Here is a 19,651-nt window from a genome sequence, read left to right as displayed (position 1 = left end):
ATCCTCCTGCCTCAGCCTCCCAAAGTGCTGGGATTATAGGCCTGAGCTCCTACACCTGGCCAGTCTTTTTTTTTTTTTTTTTTTTTTTTGAGACGGAGTCTCGCTCTGTCACCCAAGCTGGAGTGCAGTGCCGGATCTCAGCTCACTGCAAGCTCCGCGTCCCGGGTTCACGCCATTCTCCTGCCTCAGCCTCCCGAGTAGCTGGGACTACAGGCGCCCGCCACCTCGCCCGGCTAGTTTTTTGTACTTTTTAGTAGAGATGGGGTTTCACCGTGTTAGCCAGGATGGTCTCGATCTCCTGACCTCGTGATCCGCCCGCCTCGGCCTCCCAAAGTGCTGGGATTACAGGCTTGAGCCACCGCGCCCGGCCTTTTTTTTTTTTTTAAGATATGAATCTTGTATTCTATTCTAAGGTAAATCCATGCTTGTTTTGCTTTTTGGTTTGCTTTGTTTATTTATTTATTTTTGAGACAGAGTTTCGCTCTTGTTGCCCAGGCTGGAGTGCAGTGGCACGATCCTGGCTCACTGTAACCTCTACCTCCTGGGTTCAAGCAATTCTGCTTCAGCCTCCCAAGTAGCTGGGATTACAGGCAAGCCCCACCACGCCTGGCTACTTTTTTGTATTTTTAATAGAGCTGGGGTTTCACCAGGTGGCCAGGCTGGTCTTGAACTCCTGACCTCAGGCAATTTGCTCACCTTGGCCTCCCAAAGTGCTGGGATTACAGGTGTGAGCCACAGCACCTGGCTGTTTTTTATTTTTAGATACAGAGTCTCACTCTGTCTCCCAGGCTGAAGCACAGTAACACAATCAAGGCTTACTGCAGCCTCAACCTTCTGGGCTCAAGCGATGTTCCTGCCTCAGCCTCCCAAGTAGCTGGGATTACAGGCGTGCACTACCACGCTCAGCTAAGTTTTCTTTTTCTTTTTTTTTTTTTTTTTTTTTTTTTTTGAGACGGAGTCTCGCTCTGTCGCCCAGGCTGGAGTGCAGTGGCCGGATGTCAGCTCACTGCAAGCTCCGCCTCTCGGGTTTACGCCATTCTCCTGCCTCAGCCACCCGAGTAGCTGGGACTACAGGCACCCGCCACCTCGCCTGGCTAGCTTTTTGTATTTTTTAGTAGAGACGGGGTTTCACCGTGTTAGCCAGGATGGTCTCAAACTCCTGACCTCGTGATCCGCCCATCTCGGCCTCCCAAAGTGCTGGGATTACAGGCTTGAGCCACCACGCCCAGCTAAGTTTTATTTTTCATAGAGACAAGGTGTCACTACGTTGCCCAGACTGGTTTCTAACTCCTGGCCTCAAGCAATCCTACTGCCTCAGCCTCCCAAAGTGCTGGGATTACAGGCTTGAGCCACTGCGCCTGGCCCGTGTTTGTCTTAATACAAAACAGCTTTCAAATATCAGAAGTCCTTTGGTCCTGAGGCTTTTAGACTCCATTGTATAACTCTGAGGGTGCCATGCAGCACTGCAGTTTGAGAAGCATGTCCCTAAGGCTGTAGAGTAACCCCCAATCGCTCTTTCTGTCTTCTTTCTCCTTTTTGTTTATTCATTCCAGGCCATTGATTTCTTCATTCATTCATTCATACATGCATGCATGCATTTTTTTTTTTCCCATGCTCGCTGTGTACCAAGGATCGTGCTGGGCTCATAAATTAGTTCTGGGCCTGGCACAGTGGCTCACATCTGTATTCCTAGCACTCTAGGAGGCCCAGGCGGGTGGATCACCTGAGGTCAAGAGTTGGAGACCAGCCTGGCCAACACGATGAAACCCTGTCTCTACTAAAAATACAAAAATTAGCCGGGTGTGGTGGCGGGCACCTGTAATCCCAGCTACTTGGGAAGCTGAGGCAGGAGAATCGCATGAATCCAGGGGGAGGATGTTGCAGTGAGCCGAGATAGGGCCACTGCACTCCAGCCTGGGTGACAGAGCAAAAACTCCATCTCAAAAAAAAAAAATTAATTGAAAGAAAAAGTTGGCCGGGCGTGGTGGCTGACGCCTGTAATCCCAGCATATTGGGAGGCTGAGACGGGGGGATCACAAGGTCAGGAGATTGAGACCATCCTGGCTAACATGGTGAAACTCCATCTCTACTAAAAAAAATTTTTAAAAATAGCCGGGCGTGGTGGCGGGCACCTGTAGCCCCAGATACTTGGCAGGCTGAGGCAAGAGAATGGCATGAACCCAGGAGGCGGAGCTTGCAGTGAGCCAAGATCACACCACTGTACTCCAGCCTGGGCGACAGAGCGAGACTCCGTCTCGGAAAAAAAAAAAAAAAAAAAAGAAAAAGAAAAGGTTAATTCTGGTCTCTGTGAAGCCACTAACAGCTCATCAGGTGACACCGGGAGTTTAGTTAGCCCTACCCCAGGCTCTCAGAGCTTAAGCTCCGCGGGGCCAGCTGCAGTTACAGTGCATCCCAAGCACCCAGGGACACACTATTGGAATCCAGGCCACATGGTTTCCAAACCATTCCCACGGGAGTGTGTCCCTGTATAGGATTCACTGCGTCTGGGTGACCCTCACTGACCTGGGTCCACCTTTCTGTCTCTCCTCTGCAGTCGACACTGATTTCAGTTGGCTGTGATCTGGATAAAAAGATCGTCATCCAGAAGTAAGTATGTTGAGGCTGGGTGCTGTGTCTCATGGCTGTGATCCCAGCACTTTGGGAGGCTGAGGTGGGCAGATCACTTGAGGTCAGGAGTTCAAGACCAGCCTGGCCAACATGGCGAAACCCCGTCTCTACTGAAAAAAAAAAAAAAATTATGCGTGGTGGCAGGCCTGCAGTCTCAGCTACTTGGGAGGCTGAGGCTGGAGGATCACTTGAACCTGGGAGGTTGAGGCTGCAGTGAGCTGAGATTGAGCCACTGCACTCTGCACTCCAGCCTGGGTAACACAGTAAGACTCTTGTCTCGGCCGGGCGCGGTGGCTCAAGCCTGTAATCCCAGCACTTTGGGAGGCCGAGACGGGCGGATCACAAGGTCAGGAGATCGAGACCATCCTGGAGAACACAGTGAAACCCCGTCTCTACTAAAAAATACAAAAAACTAGCCGGGCGAGGTGGTGGGCGCCTGTAGTCCCAGCTACTTGGGAGGCTGAGGCAGGAGAATGGCGTGAACCCGGGAGGCGGAGCTTGCAGTGAGCTGAGATCCGGCCACTGCACTCCAGCCTGGGCGGCAGAGCGAGACTCCGCCTCAAAAAAAAAAAAAAAAAGACTCTTGTCTCGAAAAACAAACAAACAAACAAACAAAAGAAGTAAGTATGTTGCTATTGGAGTGGAGTGGGGAGAGGGGAGGAGGGGAGTTGTTGGGGCACCATTAGCCCCATGGTAACAATTGCTGAGGTGGATGACTTTCGATTATTCTGTTTAGTTTTGTATGTATTTACTATTTCCATAATAAAAAGTTAAATGATTCACCCTAATAGGTTAACTTTGTTATCAGCACATTGGACTTCCCTCTTTCACCTGTTGGTGATATCCACTTTTTTTTGTTTTTTTTGAGACGGAGTCTCGCCCTGTCGCCCAGGCTGGAGTACAGTGGCACGATCTTGGCTCACTGCAACCTCTGCCTCCCAGGTTCAAGCGATTCTCCTGCCTCAGACTCCCTAGTAGCTGGGATTACAGGCACCCGCTATCACACCTGGCTAATTTTTGTATTTTTAGTAGAAACAGGGTTTCACCATGTTGGCCAGGCTGGTCTCGAACTCCTGACCTCAAGAGATTTGCCCACCTCAGCCTCCCAAAGTGCTGGGATTACAGGCATGAGCCACCGCACCTGGCCTAACACAATTTTTTTTTTTTTGAGACGGAGTCTTGCTGTGTCACCCAGGCTGGAGTGCAGTGGCCAGATCTCAGCTCACTGCAAGCTCCGCCTCCTGGGTTTACGCAATTGTCCTGCCTCAGCCTCCCGAGTAGCTGGGACTACAGGCACCTGCCACCTCGCCCGGCTAGTTTTTTGTATTTTTTAGTAGAGACAGGGTTTCACCGTTTTAGCCAGGATGGTCTCGATGTCCTGACCTCGTGATCCACCCGTCTTGGCCTCCCAAAGTGCTGGGATTATAGGCTTGAGCCACCGAGCCCAGCCTAACACAATTTTTTTTTTTTTTTTTTTTTTTTTTGAGACGGAGTCTCGCTCTGTGGCCCAGGCTGGAGTGCAGTGGCCGGATCTCAGCTCACTACAAGCTCCGTCCCCGGGTTTACGCCATTCTCCTGCCTCAGCCTCCCGAGTAGCTGGACTACAGGCGCCCGCCACCTCGCCTGGCTAGTTTTTTTTGTATTTTTTAGTAGAGACGGGGTTTCACCGTGTTAGCCAGGATGGTCTCGATCTCCTGACCTCGTGATCCGCCCGTCTCGGCCTCCCAAAGTGCTGGGATTACAGGCTTGAGCCACCGCGCCTGGCCTAGCACAATTTTTAAAATAAATTTTTAAAAAAGCCAGACCAGCTACACCTCTAGTGGCAAAGTGCAGAGCCATTTCCTGCCATGCCCCTCCCAGAGTTGGGGGTCTCTCGTTTTTTGTTTGTTTGTTTGTTTTCCATATCTGCTCATTTGGTAACTGCTCATGCATTGGACAGAAAGGTGTGCCCTCCCTTTTAAATTTATTTTATTATTTTGTTTTTATTTTTATCAATTTATTTTTGAGACAGAGTCTTGTTCTGTCACCCAGGCTGGAGTTCAGTGGCGCGATCTCAGCTCACTGCAACCTCCACCTCCCAGGTTCAAGCGATTCTCCTGCCTCAGCCTCCCAAGAAGCTGCGATTAGAGGCACGTGATGCCACGCCTGGCTAACTTTTTGCATTTTTTTAATAGAGACAGGGTTTCTCCATATTGGCCAGGCTGGTCTCAAACTCCTGACCTCAGGTGATCTGCCTGCCTCAGCCTCCCAAAGTGCTGGGCCTGAGCCACCACACCCATCCAGCCTCTCCCTTTCTGACCCATCCATAATGATTTGGTTCCTTGTGAGGTCACACAATTGTTCAATGTCCTCTTTTGCTTGCAGCACAGTTTCTGCCTGTTCCAAGGGCATCCTGGACGCCTCAGCCCTGCAAGACAATTACAGCTTCATCATCGAGAAGTAAGCCAGTGTCCCCCGGCAATGCCTGAAAACCCAAGGCAACAATCAGGCCTGCACAAGCCAAGAGCAAATTAGGGGCCGGGCGCGGTGGCTCAAGCCTGTAATCCCAGCACTTTGGGAGGCCGAGATGGGCGGATCACGAGGTCAGGAGATCGAGACCATCCTGGCTAACACGGTGAAACCCCGTCTCGAGGTGGCGGGCGCCTGTAGTCCCAGCTACTCGGGAGGCTGAGGCAGGAGAATGGCGTAAACTCGGGAGGCGGAGCTTGCAGTGAGCTGAGATCCGGCCACTGCCCTCCAGCCTGGGCAATAGAGCGAGACTCTGTCTCAAAAAAAAAAAAAAAAAGAGCAAATTAGGAATTTTATTTATTTATTTATTTATTTATTTATATTTTTATTTTTTTTTTTGAGGCAGAGTTTTGCTCTGTCGCCCGGACTGGAGTGCAGTGGCCGGATCTCAGCTCACTGCAAGCTCCGCCTCCCAGGTTTACGCCATTCTCCTGCCTCAGCCTCCCGAGTAGCTGGGACTACAGGCGCCCGCCACCTCGCCCGGCTAGTTTTTGTATTTTTAGTAGAGACAGGGTTTCACCGTGTTAGCCAGGATGGTCTCGATCTCCTGACCTCGTGATCCGCCCGTCTCGGCCTCCCAAAGTGCTGGGATTACAGGCTTGAGCCACCGCGCCTGGCCTTATTTATTTATTTATTTTAAGAGATAGGGTCTGGCCCTGTGGCCCAGGCTGGAGTGCAGTGGTGTGATTATAGCTCACTGCAGCCTTGACCTCCTGGGCTCAACCGATCCTCTTGCCTCAGCTGGCTGGTCCCACGTGCTGTCCCGCTCAGTAAGTTCGTGCTGCCACGCCGATACTAGAGTCTGGGCCTTAGTCAATTTGTGCTGCTTTGAAAGACTACCCCAGGCTGGGTGATTTATAAAGAAAAGAGTTATGGCCAGGTGCGGTGGCTCACGCCTGTAATTCCAGCACTTTGGGAGGCCGAGACGGGCGGATCACTTGAGCTCGAGACCAGCCTGGCCAACATGGCAAAACCTCATCTCTACTAAAAATACAAAAATTAGCCAGGCATGGTGGTGGGCGCTTGTAATGCCAGCTACTTGGGAGGCTGAGGCAGGAGAGCTGCTTGAAACCGGGAGGCGGAGGTTGCAGTGAGCAGAGATCGCACCACTGCACTCCAGCCTGAGCAACAGAGGGAGATTCTGTCTCATAAAAAAAAAAAAAAAAAAGGAGGGGGCGGTGGGGGGAGGCTAGGTGCAGTGGCTTACACCTGTAATCCCAGCATTTTGGAAGGCTGAGGCAGGAGAATTGATTGAGGCCAGGAGTTTGAGACCAGCCTGGGCAACCTAGAGACAAAAAAAAAAAAAAAAAATGAGGGTGGGGGGATGGTGTGAGAAGGTGCTACGTTCTTAAACAACCAGTTATCATGGAAGCTGAAGTTGAAAATCCACTCAGTACCATGAAGATGGCTCTAAGCCATTCATAGCCCTACCCTTGTGGTCTAAACACCTCTGACTAGGCCCCCCCCAACATTGGGGATCCAGTTTGAGCAGGAGCTTTTGGAAGTGACAAATATTCGATCATATCAAGGCCCCTCATTGCACGCAGCATGGGGGAGCTCCTTACCACACGAGTGCGCACTTCTGTGTGATTTGTAAGACCTGACCCCTCAAATGCAAGTCAAAAGTCAGTTATCCATTTAGAGCTGAGGCCTAAACTGGTGCTTCTGGGCTGCTAAGGGGCAGTGACTTTGGAACCTGGGGAGGACACAGAGGGGAGTGTCATCTTAGTCTATGTGGGCTGTATTGCAAAATACTTTAAACTGGGTGATTTGTTAGTTGGTGCAAAAGTAATTACGGTTTTGGCTGGGTGCGGTGGCTCATGCCTGTAATCCTAGCACTTTGGGTGGCTGAGACGGGCAGATCGCTTGAGGTCAGGAGTTCGAGAGCATTCTGGCCAACGTGGTGAAACCCTGTCTCTACTAAAAATACAAAAATTAGGCAGGTGTAGTGGCACATGCCTGTAGTCGCAGCTACTCGGGAGGCTGAGGTGGGAGAATTGCTTCAACCTGGGAGGCGGAGGTTTCAGTGAGCCGAGATCACGCCACTGTCCTCCAGCCTGGGCAACAGAGTGAGACTCCGTCTCACACACACACAAAAAAAGTAATTACGGTTTTTGCCATTGAAAGTAATGGCAAACACTGGCCAGGTGCAGTGGCTCACACCTGTAATCCCTGCACTTTGGGAGACTGAGGCATGTGGATCACCTGAAGTCAGGAGTTCAAGACCAGGCTGGCCAACATGATGAAACTCCGTCTCTACTAAAAATACAAAAAATTAGCTGGGCATGGTGGCAGGCACCTGTAATCCCAGCTTCTCAGGAGGCTGAGACAGGAGAATCGCTTAAACCCGGGAGGCAGAGGTTGCAGTGAGCTGAGATCATGCCACTGTGCTCCAGCCTGAGCAACAAGAATGAAACTCCATCTCAAAAAAAAAAAAAAAAAGAAAAAACCTCGATTACTTTTGCACTGATCTAATTTAAGAAGCAGAAATTTTGCTGGGCTTGGTGGCTTACACCTGTAATCCCAGCACTTTGGGAGGCTGAGGTGAGAGAATCACTTGAGGCCAGGAGTTTGAGACCGGCCTGGGCAACACAGCAAGACCTCATCTATACAAACATTTAAAATATTAACCATGTGTGGTGGCGTGTGCCTGTAATCCCAGCCATTCAGGAGGCTGAGGTGGGAGGACTGCTTGGGCCCAGGAGGTGGAGGCTGCAGTGAGTCATGATTGCATTACTGTGCTCCAGCCAAAAAATTAACTAGAACGGGAAGTTTCAGCATCATCTGGTCCATGGCTCTCAATCGCCCACCTCAGATGCCACCTCCACCCACTCTCATGGACGATCCCCATTTGCATAAAAGAAACTGCGGCTGTGAAGGGTTGGCAGACTGGGCAGGAACTCACAGGTTCCCCAGCTCTGCTTCTTGGTGTCTTGAAGGAAGTTCTACGACCCCGGCTTCCAGGGGCAGCAGTCCTCCCAGGACCTGCGCGTGTTTTACTCCTACCAGCAGCTGGGCTGTCCTCTCCTCGTCTACTATGATACCCCATGGAAGCCCGTGGTGGAGCTGTAAGACCCCAGGGGGGTGCTGCAGGGTGGTGACGGTGGCAGGGCCTCATGCTCCCTGGCCCTGGGGTACCAGCCTGGCCCTCGGGTACCAGCCTGGCCCTCCAGGCTCCCCTCTATCCCTCAAAATGATTGATGATGATCACTGTTTCCCACTGTGCTCCTGCCCCAACCCCACTGGCCCCCAGGGCCCTCTCCCTGGAACACCTTTTCTTTTTTTGAGACAGGGTCTTGCTCTATTGCCTAGGCTGGAGTGCAGTGGCATGATCACAGCTCACTGCAGCCTCTGTCCCCTGGGCTCAAGCAATCCTCCCACCTCAGCCTCCTGGGTAGCTGGGACCACAGGTGCCCACCACCACACCCAGCTAATTAGCAGAGATGGAGTTTCACCATGTTGACCAGGCTGGTCTTGAACTCCTGACCTCAGATAATCCACCCGCCTTGGCCTCCCAAAGTGTTGGGATTACAGGCGTGAGGCACTGCGCCCGGCCGATGGTCTTTTCTTTATGCCTATGCACTCCTGCTGTCTTCCTGTTCTTTTTTTTTTTCTTTTCTACTCTGTCACCCAGGCTGGAGTGCAATGGCATGATCTCGGCTTACTGCAACCTCCGCCTCCCAGGTTCAAGCGATTATCCTGCCTCAGCCTCCCAAGTAGCTGGGATTACAGGCGCATGCCACCACGACTGGCTAATTTTTGTGTTTTTAGTAGAGACAGGGTTTCACCATGTTGGTCAGGCTGGTCTCAAACCCCTGACCTCGTGATCCACCTGCCTTGGCTTCCCAAAGTGCTGGGATTACAGGCGTGAGCCACCACGCCCGGCCATCTTCCTGTTCTTATAAGGACACCAGTCTTATCAGATCAGAGTCCACCCTACACCCTATGACCTCATATAGCTTTTCTTTTTCTCCTTTCCTTTCCTTTTCTTTTCTTCCTTCCCTCTTTCCTCCCTCCCTTCCTTCCTTCCCTCTTTCCTCCCTTCTTCCTTTTCTCTCTCTCTCCTCTCTCTTTTTTTTTCTCTCTCTCTCTTTCCTTTTTTTTTTTTTTGTGTTGAGGTCCTGCTCTGTTGCCCAGGCTGGAGTGCAGTGGCATGAACACAGTTCACTGCAGCCTCAACCTCCCAGGCTCAAGGGGTCCTCCTGCCTCAGCCTCCCAAGTAGCTGGGACTGCAGGCACACACCGCCATGCCCAGCTAATTTTTTAATGTTTTGTAGAGAGGGGGTGGTCTCCCCATGTTGCCCAGGCTGGTCTAAAACTCCTGGGCTCTAGCGATCCTCCTGCCTTGGCCTCCCAAAGTGCTGAGATTACAGGTAAGAGCCACCACGCCCAACCTGTTCCTCTTCTTCTGAGGACCCAGTGCTATCAGATCATCCTCTACCTTATCACCTCACATAACCTTCATTCCTGTTCAAAAGGCCCCTATCTCCAAATACAATCGCGTGGGTGGGGGTTGTGGCTCCCATATAGGAATTTGGGAGGAGCACAGCTCAGTCCATAACATTCCCATTGCCCCATCCGTGAGTCCTGCTGTCTTTTTTTTTTTGAGACGGAGTCTTGCTCTGTGGCCCAGGCTGGAGTGTAGTGGCACAATCTCGGCTCACTACAAGCTCCGCCTCCCGGGTTCACGCCATTCTCCTGCCTCAGCCTCCCGAGTAGCTGGGACTACAGGCGCCCGACAACATGCCCCGCTAAGTTTTTTTGTTTTTAGTAGAGACGGGGTTTCACTGTGTTAGCCAGGATGGTCTCAATCTCCTGACCTCGTGATCCACCCACCTCGGCCTCCCAAAGTGCTGGGATTACAGGTGTGAGCCACCGCGCCTGGACTTTTTTTTTTTTTTTGAGAGAGAGTCTCACTCTGTCGCCCAGGCTGTAGTGTAGTGACGTGATTTTGACTCACTGCAGCCCCCATCTCCCAGGTTCAAGTGATTCTCATGCCTCAGCCCCCGGAGCTGGGATAACAGGTGCCTGCCACCACATCCGGCTAATTTTTGTATTTTCGGTAGAGATGGGGTTTCACCGTGTTGGTCAGGCTGGTCTCAAACTCCTGACCTTGGGTGATCTACCCACTTTGGCCTCCCAGAGTGCTGGGGTTACAGGCATGAGCCACCACGCCTGGCCTTGTCTTCCTTCATCTTATTCTCCCTGCCCATTCCTGCTGGGTATAATGTCTGCATTTACCTGGTCAGATGGGTGGCTCTGCCCCTACCTGGGGGTCATAACTACAGCCAACTTGACCCTGCTGTAACCTCACACCAGTACTGCCCAGTAGAACATTTTGCCATGGAAATGCTCCACAATTTGTTCCTTCCAATCCGGCAGCCATGAACTATATGTGGCTACCGAGTACTCGACATGTGGTCAGCGTGCCCAAGAACTGGATTGAAGATTGTATGTATGTATGTATTTTTTGAGACAGAGTCTTGCTCTGTCGCCCAGGCTGGAGTGCAGTGGCGCGATCTCGGCTCACTGCAACCTCCACCTCTTTGGCTCAAGTGATTCTCCTGCCTCAGCCTCCCGGGTATCTGGGATTACAGGCGTGCACCACTGTGCCAGGCTAATTTTTGTGTTTTCAGTAGAGACGGGGTTTTGCCATGTTGCCCAGGCTGGTCTTGAACTCTTGAGCTCAGGGGATCCGCCTGCCTTGGCCTCCCAAAGTGCTGGGATTACAGGCGTGAGCCGCCACGCCGGGCCCCCGAGCAGCCTTTTCTTTCCTCCCTGTTATCAATGCTCAGTGCTGGCTGCTCCCCATCTCCCCATCCACCCAGCTCTGTCTCCTGGCCTCCCTGCAGCCCACACACAACATCCTCACCTGGGAGCGGCAGGCATCCTTGGCTTTGCTCTCTGTCACCTCCCACCCCCCAAGTGGTTTTGCAGCCGTCCAGGTGGCTGTGGCCCGGGTCTTTGTGGGTTGTCCCTGCTCCCCGCGCAGCCCTGCCCCGTGCCTGTGTCCTAGGTGGCGAAAAGACCGTTTCCAGGAGGTCGTCGATGCCGAGTATGTGTTACTGGAGGTGAACGGGCAGTTCTCGTACTCCTATTCCCTGACGGCCAAGTCGGCAATGTGCACCTCCCAGCCGCAGAACTGGACCACCATGATAAAGGAAACTGGGGGGCCCTTCGTCTGGAACAGAGAGGTAACAGGACCCTAGGATTGTTTCCAGAAGAATCAGCAGCCCACCAGGGTGTGGGAGAGTGTGTGAGGACACCATGCAGCCATGGAACTGAGTACGGAATGAAAGACTTAGCCGGGCTCGGTGACTTACGCTTGTAGTTCCAGCACTTTGGGAGGCCGAGGTGGGTGGATCACGAGGTCAGGAGTTTGAGACCAGCCTGGCCAACATGGCCAAACCCCGTCTCCACTAAAAATGCAAAAGTCAGCCGGGCATGGTGGCGCACACCTGTACTCTCAGCTACTCAGGAGGCTGAGGCAGGAGAATCGCTTGAGCCCGGGAGGCAGAGATTGCAGTGAGCAGAGATCATGACTGCAAAAGACTCGAAAGTCCTTTAGGGGATCTAGCGGGAACTCCAGTTCCTTTTAGGGGTGTACAAGGCCTTTGAGGATTTAAGGAACTGCCCAAAGGACGGGAAATGCAGGCACCAAGGTGTTCAGGGACTTTGCTGATGATGAGAAATGGCTGGGACCATCCCAATGGTTGCTACTGCGGGATGGATGGAATTCCCAGGCTGTCCTACTCAGTGTATATCTGTTTTCTTTTTCTTTTTTTTTTCGTTTTTTTTTTTTTTTTTTTTTTTGAGACGGATTCTCGCTCTGTCACCCAGGCTGGAATGCAGTGGCCGGATCTCAGCTCACTGCAAGCTCCGCCTCCCGGTTCACGCCATTCTCCTGCCTCAGCCTCCCGAGTAGCTGGGACTACAGGCGCCCGCCACCTCGCCCGGCTAGTTTTTGTATTTTTAGTAGAGATGGGGTTTCACAGTGTTAGCCAGGATGGTCTTTTTTTTTTTTTTTTTTTTTGAGGCGGAGTCTCGCTCTGTCGCCCAGGCTGGAGTGCAGTGGCCGGATCTCAGCTCACTGCAAGCTCCGCCTCCCGGGTTTACGCCATTCTCCTGCCTCAGCCTCCCGAGTAGCTGGGACTACAGGCGCCCGCCACCTCGCCCGGCTAGTTTTTGTATTTTTAGTAGAGACGGGGTTTCACTGTATTAGCCAGGAGGGTCTCGATCTCCTGACCTCGTGATCCGCCCGTCTCGGCCTCCCAAAGTGCTGGGATTACAGGCGTGAGCCACCGCGCCCGGCCTTTTTTTTATTTCTTTTAGGCAGGGTGTTGCTCTGTCACCCAGGCTGGAGTGCAGCGGCACCATCTCCGCTCACTGAAGACTCAAGACTCAAGTGATCCTCCCACCTCAGCCTCCCAATTCGCTGGGACTACAGGTGTGCCCCACCATGCCCGGCTAATTTTTGTATCTTTTTTTTTTTTTTTTTTGTAGAGACAGGGTTTCAGTATGTTACACAGGCTGGCTTTGAACTCCTGGGCTCAAGCGATCCTCCCACCTCGGCTCCCCAGTGCGCTGGATGATAGGCCTGAGCCACCACACTCGGCCTCAGTGTGTCTGTTTTTTTTTTTTTTTTGAGACGGAATCTCGCGCTGTTGTCCAGGCTGGAGTGCAGTGGCGCGATCTCAGCTCACTGCAAGCTCCACCTCCTGGGTTCACGCCATTCTCCTGCCTCAGCCTCCTGAGTAGCTGGGACTACAGGCGCCCGCCACCATGCTTGGCTAATTTTTTTGTATTTTCAGTAGAGATGGGGTTTCACCGTGTTAGCCAGGATGGCCTCAATCTCCTGACCTTGTGATCCGCCCGCCTCAACCTCCCAAAGTGCTGGGATTACGGGCGTGAGCCACTGCACCCGGCCTCCCTCAGTGTGTATTTCTATAATGCGAGTTGGTTCATGCATGACTGACAAATGAGAGCGTGATGTCCTGTCCCCACAAGGAAGAGACTGCATCAGTCGACCTGCATCTTCCTGGGACACATGTTTTGTATCAGGAATGCAGCGCATGCAGCAAAGCCACCAGCAGATGGTGTCATAGCTCTTCTTTTTGCATTTGCCTTTTTTTTTTTTTGAGAAGGAGCCTCACTGTGTCCCCCAGACTGTAGTGCAGTGGCGCAATCTCAGCTCACTGCAACCTCCACCTCCCGGGTCCAAGCAATTCTCCTGCCTCAGCCTCCTGAGTAGCTGGACTTGTAAGCACCTGCCACCACACCTGGCTAGTTTTTGTATTTTTAGTAGAGATGGAGTTTTGCCATGTTGGCCAGGCTGGTCTCGAACTCCTGACCTCATGATCCGCCCTCCTTGGCCTCCCAAAGTGCTGGGATTATAGGCGTGAGCCACCGCGCCCAGCTGGCTCTGCTGGTATCTCTCTACGCATTCTTCGTATGGGCTGTCTCATTGCAAATTGCATGAGTGCATTTAAGAGGTGGCCCCATCACTATTTTTTGTTTTTTTCTATCAGCTGTGGTGAGTGGGTGCTTTTGTAGAACATGAAGTTTTTCTGGCCAGGCGCAGTGGCTCACGCCTGTAATCCCAGCACTTTGGGAGGCCGAGGTGGGCGGATCACGAGGTCAGGAGATCGAGACCATCCTGGCTAACACAGTGAAATCCCGTCTCTACTAAAAATACAAAAAAATTAGCCAAGCGTGGTGGCGGGCGCCTGTAGTCCCAGCTACTCAGGAGGCTGAGGCAGGAGAATGGTGTGAACCTGAGAGGCAGAGCTTGCAGTAAGCCGAGATCACACCACTGCACTCCAGCCTGGGCAACGGAACGAGACTCCGTCTCAAAAAAAAAAAAAAAAAAAATTAGCAGGCCGTGGTGCCACCCACCTGTAGTCCCAGCTACTTGGAAGGCTGAGGCAGGAGAATTGCTTGAACCTGGGAGGTAGCGGTTGCAGTGAGCCCAGATCATGCCACTGCACTCCGCTGTCTGGGGGACAGCAGAAGACAATGTCCCAAAATAAAAAAGTCATTGGCAGCACCTGACTCTCACCCAGGCTGAGTTATTAAGCCTGCAGCCTCCACAGCCCAGGACGGCCCGAAAGGAGGCATGTGGCAGACTGCCACGGTTACTACTTGAGATGGTCACCACAGAAGTTACTACTGTTACTACTTCAGACCGTCATTACAAGGCTGAATGAAGGCGGAATGAATAAGGGAGAACGAACGTAGAAATGAAAACTTAAGACAAAAGAAACTGTTTTAAGGAAGAGGCATGGGGAAGAAGAGAGCTCCCTGCTTCTAGTGAGCGAAGGCAGCCCCCCAAGCTTCCATAGCCCTTCATATTTATTGGGTAGAAAGAGCAAGAGGAGCCGGGCACGGTGGCTCACACCTGTAATCCCAGCACTTTGGGAGGCCGAGGCGGGCGGATCACAAGGTCAGGAGATCGAGATCATCCTGGCTAACACGGTGAAACCCCGTCTCCACTAAAAATACAAAAAAAAAAATTAGCTGGGCGTGGTGGCGGGCGCCTGTAGTCCCAGCTACTCGGGAGGCTGAGGCAGGACAATGGCGTGAACCCGGGAGGGGGAGCCTGCAGTGAGCCGAGATCGCGCCACTGTACTCTAGCCTGGGTGACAGAGTGAGATTCCGTCTCAAAACAAAACAAAACAGGCCGGGCGCGGTGGCTCAAGCCTGTAATCCCAGCACTTTGGGAGGCCGAGACGGGCGGATCACGAGGTCAGGAGATCGAGACCATCCTGGCTAACACGGTGAAACCCCATCTCTACTAAAAATACAAAAACTACCCGGGCGAGGTGGTGGGCGCCTGTAGTCCCAGCTACTCGGGAGGCTGAGGCAGGAGAATGGCGGGAACCCGGGAGGCGGAGCTTGCAGTGAGCTGAGATCCGGCCACTGCACTCCAGTCCCGGCGACAGAGCGAGACTCCGCCTCAAAAAAAAAAAAAAAAAAAAAACAAAGAGCAGGGAGGAGGAGGTAACGATTGGTCAGCTGCTTAACTGATCACAGGTTGATATTATTACTAACAGGCTTCAGCTGTACCTAATCACAAGAAACACTTGTGCCTGGGTGGTGACTGCCCTCAGCATTCCTTCCAGGCGGCAGACGTAGTTTGTCAGTTTGCCAACATTCTGCTTTTATGAGAACAGTGTGCTGTTTACTCATAGCCTCCAGTGGTATACTGAGATGATCACGACCCTCAATCTTTTGGCCTCCAACAGAGGCAGGTGAGATGGAGGCTGAGCAGCCTCCGTCCAGTCTCCGCTGCAGGGAGCATGAACCTGCCCCCACCATGGGCACTTGGCCCCAGAGTCCCACCCATGCATGCCTAATGAGGACTAGGGTGGGCGCAGGGCCTCAGCGGGGAGGAGGGAGGCTCAGGGCCCCCTCCCCAGCCCCCAGGGCCAGTGGGCATGCCTCTGTCCCCCACAGAACTACGTGAGCTGCCATGACCCCAACAACGATGCCCCTTTGAGGTGGCCAGATGTCCAGTATCAGATCTTGGGTGGCCGGACAGCAAACCAGATCATTTTCAGCCACAACAACGGCTTCTATGTCTTCTACATTTCCATTGTGGATCCGTACTACAGGTGAGTGGGCCCATCTACCCCGATGACAGGGAACGCCTGATGCCCCTGGGGGCAGGTCACCCATGTTTCGGGGGACAAACCTGAATTCCCCCAACGGCCCAGGCCGTCCCCAGGACAAGTGATATTTTAAGTTCTGGGTGATGTTTGTTCCTGTGTGAAATAAATACTCATTTCAGAGTTCTGCACTGGGTGCTGGGGGAACAGCAGTGACCGGGGGCCGCACCGCTGCCCTGGCACACCCGAGTCACCCTCTCCTACTCCCCGTGGCTAGGGTGTGCTGATGGCTGCGGGTCAGAGCTGGCTCAAACTGGCTCACCAGTAGACTCTCAAGTATTCAGGAATCTCCAGCCTGACCAACATGGTGAAACACCGTCTCTACTAAAAATACAAAAATTAGCCAGGCATGGTGGCAGGTGCCTTTAATCTCAGCTACTCGGGAGGCTGAGGCAGGAGAATCGTTGGAACCCAGGAGGCAGAGGTTGCAGTGAGCCGAGATTGCACCACTCACTGCCCTCCAGCCTGGGTAACAGAGCGAGACTCCATCTAAAAAAAAAAAAAAAAAAATTCAGGAATCTTACACGGGTCAATTCACATCGGTGGCTTCCAATCAGCCATGGTGGAAATATTTACACCTCAGGATTGGCAGACACTACCCAGGAGGGCTTTACCCTCTGAGAGCCAGTTGTTAACTATTTAGCACTGACAGGTGCTGAGGAGATTATAAAGCCACATCTAAGCCATGCCATGTGTATCAGCGTGTCCCTTTGGGAGGGGGACACCAGGTGGCATCTTCCTCATATCCTCACCCCTGCTAGAAGTCATTGTCACCCATCACCTGTCCTCTCCAGAAGGATGAAAGTTCACCCCCTGAAAAAAAACGTGTGGAGGTCCTGCCTTCCCTAGAGGCCCCAGACTAGGAGGATCAGCTCTGGGGTAGCAGCAGGTGAAAGGCTCTGGGTAGGGTGAGGATGTCCACAGGAGAGAGGAGAGAGGTGTGGGACTCTCCCCTGCCACACCTGCTCCCTGCACCACGCGGCCTGCACTGTCCCCCTCCCCGCTGTGGGTTCTGTGACACCCCTAAACCTTTCCTCCCCTTACCTACCCTCCACTGTCTTCCACCACTTCCCCGCTGTTGATGGACCATTTAGTTTGCCCCTTCCACCCTCTCTAGCCAGAGTCTGGACTTTAGGGGAGAATGGGGACCCTAGTGACAGCTGCCAGAGGGCACAGAGAGGATGGCAGACTCAGAATCAGAACCCATAAAAGTTGGCCGGGCGCAATGGCTCATGCCAGTAATCCCAGCACTTTGGGAGGCCAGGACAGGTGGATCACTTGAAGTCAGGAGTTTGAGCAAGCCTGGCCAACATGGAGAAACTCCGTCTCTACTAAAAATTAGCCAGGTGTGATTGTGGGCACCTGTAATCCCAGCTACTGGGGAGGCTGAGGCAGGAGAATCGCTTGAACCCGGGAGGCAGAGGTTGTAGTGGGCTGAGATTGCACCACTGCCCTCCAGCCTAGGTAATAGAGCCAGATTCCACTGTCTCAAAAAACAAAACAAAAAACAAAACCCCATAAAAGTCAAAGTGGGCCAAGTGCAGTGGCTCACACCTATAATCCCAGCATTTTGGAAGGCGGAGGCAGGCGGATCACTTGAGGTCAGGAGTTTGAGACCAGCCTGGCCAATAGGAGGCTGAGACCAGCCAACAACATGGTGAAACCCCATCTCTACTAAAAACACAAAAATTAGCCAAGCATGGTGGCAGGTGCCTGTAATTCCAGCTACTTGGGAGGCTGAGGCAGGAGAATTGCTTGAATTCAGGAAGTGGGGGTTGCAGTGAGCCGAGATCATGCCACTGCACTCCAGCCTGGGCGACAGAGAGAGACTCAGACTCAAAAAAAAAAAAAAAAAAAAGGCATAGTGGATGGAAACAGAAGTGGATATACCCGGTCACTGCTGTGGGCCTGGCTTTCCCTCCTGTGGGTCTGAACACCTTTGCCAGAGACAAGGCAAAGTCCCCCAAAGGCAACGCCCAACGGCCTCTCCCTGTATCCCCCACCCCCCCCGCAGCTACTGTCAACTGGAGACCGTCTTTAGCATCTACGTGTATGGAGCGTTCCCCATGCAGCTGGTCTCTGCCGGGGTCGTCATGGTACTGCTCATCTCCAGCATCCTGGGGTCCGTGTGGCTGGCCTACATGATCCCCAGGCTGCTACGCACAGCACGTGGCCGCAGGATGAAGAGGTTTGTGGCACAGCTGTATGGGAGATGCAAGACGGTCTGCCAGTTCAGGGCCTCAGCCACAGCCAGGACAGGCACAGAGCCCCTGGGACGCCACCGCAGTTCTTACGGAGGCAGGTCTGACCACTGAGGCCGGTCCACAGGGTCCCGACCCCTTGTCTTCAAATAAAGTATAGTGTAACATAGCAGGAAGTGGTATGTATTCACCATTTTTTCGTTTTTTGTTCTTTCTTTGTTTTTGAAATGGAGTCTCGCTCTGTCACCCAGGCTGGAGTGCGGTGGCACGATCTCGGCTCACCGCAACCTCCGCCTCCTGGGTTCACGCCATTCTCCTGACTCAGTCTCCCAAGTAGCTGGGACTACAAGTCCACGCCAGCACGCCTGGGTAATTTTTTTTTTTTTTACTATTTTTTTTTTTTTTTGTAGACATGGGGTTTTGCCCAGGCTGGTCTGGAACTCCTGGGCTCAAGCGATCCTCCTGTCTCAGCCTCCCAAAGTGCTGGGATTCTCGGTGAGCCACTGCACCAGGGTCAGCCATCTCATTTTAAGGGAAAATTTGGTCAGTCTCATGACTTCTAATTACTCTTTGGTGTGTGTGTGTGTATATATATATATTCATTCTGTGATCATTTTAAATTGCCCAAGATAGCTACAAGAGGCTGGGGCAGGGGGATCACTTGAGGCCAGGAGTTCAAGATCAGCCTGGACACCATAACAAGACTCCCATCTCTACAAAAAACATTTTGAAGACATTAGCTGAGTGTGGTGGTGCACACCTGTAGTCCCCCCTACTCAGGAGGCTGAGGTGGGAGGATCGATTGAGCAGAGGAGGTCAAGGCTGCAGTAAGCCATGATCACAGTGCTATACTCCAGCCTGGGCGACGGAGCAAGACCCTCAGACCAAAAAAAAAAAAAAAAAAAAAAAAATGCTGCTACTTGGGTCCTTGCAGACATCCACTGTGTGACTCTCACTCCACATTAATCTTCAAGAAAAGTGATCCTAGGTCCTTGCCCCACTTCCTCATCAGCCAAGACCTCCCCTACACTTGGGACACCTGGTTTTAGTTTCAGAGATACCCCAATGAGGCTTCAGGGAGAAGGAGCTGGAAGGCAGCTGAGAAAAGTGGGCTTGGGGCTGGGCGCAGTGGTTCACGCCCGTCATCCCAGCACTTTGGGAGGCTGAGGCAGGCAGATCCCCTGAGGTTAGGAGATCGAGACCAGGCTGACCAACATGGTGAAATCCCGTCTTTACTAAAAATACAGCTAAAAACAGCTACTCGGGAGGCTGAGGCAGGAGTCACTTGAACCCAGGAGGTGGAGGTTACAGTGAGCCGAGATCGTGCCATTGCACTGCAGCATGGACAACAAGAGTGAAACTCTGTCTCAAAAAAACAAAGTGGGCTTGGAGTCTCTCCCAGCCTGTGTCCCAAGGGGGAAACGGGGATGAATGGAGATCACTGCAGATGCCAGGAGGGCACATGGCACAGTCCCTGGGACAGTGAGACCCTGTCTTGACAGCCGCAGCTGCACAGCCCCAAGACACTATCCTGAGTTGTTTTTGTTTGTTGAGATGGAGTCTTGCTCTGTCGCCCAGGGTGGAGTGCAGTGGCGCCATCTCAGCTCACTGCAACCTCTGCCTCCCCAGCTCAAGCAATTCTCGTGC

The 19,651-nt window shown here is 52.6% G+C and overlaps 1 protein-coding gene across 8 annotated transcripts in view; it reads left to right on the top strand.

Moving 5' to 3' along the window:
• Positions 1 to 18,176, top strand: part of CATSPERD (cation channel sperm associated auxiliary subunit delta) — a 61,574-nt gene extending 43,398 nt beyond the window's left edge. For 7 of the 8 annotated variants that reach the window (XM_033195998.1, XM_033196000.1, XM_033195994.1 and 4 more), the window contains 6 exons: positions 2,555 to 2,607; positions 4,993 to 5,067; positions 8,076 to 8,204; positions 11,153 to 11,330; positions 15,592 to 15,749; positions 17,818 to 18,176. In XM_033195998.1, the coding sequence (XP_033051889.1) occupies positions 2,555 to 2,607; positions 4,993 to 5,067; positions 8,076 to 8,204; positions 11,153 to 11,330; positions 15,592 to 15,749; positions 17,818 to 18,118 (894 nt within the window). In that variant the 3' untranslated portion in view covers positions 18,119 to 18,176. The remainder of the gene's footprint in view (positions 1 to 2,554; positions 2,608 to 4,992; positions 5,068 to 8,075; positions 8,205 to 11,152; positions 11,331 to 15,591; positions 15,750 to 17,817) is intronic. The other variant, XM_033195995.1, reaches the window with a different exon arrangement.
• The last annotated feature ends 1,475 nt before the right edge of the window (positions 18,177 to 19,651 follow it).

This window comes from Trachypithecus francoisi, unplaced genomic scaffold (assembly GCF_009764315.1).
Source record: "Trachypithecus francoisi isolate TF-2019V2 unplaced genomic scaffold, Tfra_2.0 Lachesis_group5, whole genome shotgun sequence".
NCBI lineage: Eukaryota > Metazoa > Chordata > Mammalia > Primates > Cercopithecidae > Trachypithecus > Trachypithecus francoisi.
This window is presented reverse-complemented; position numbering and strand designations above follow the sequence as displayed.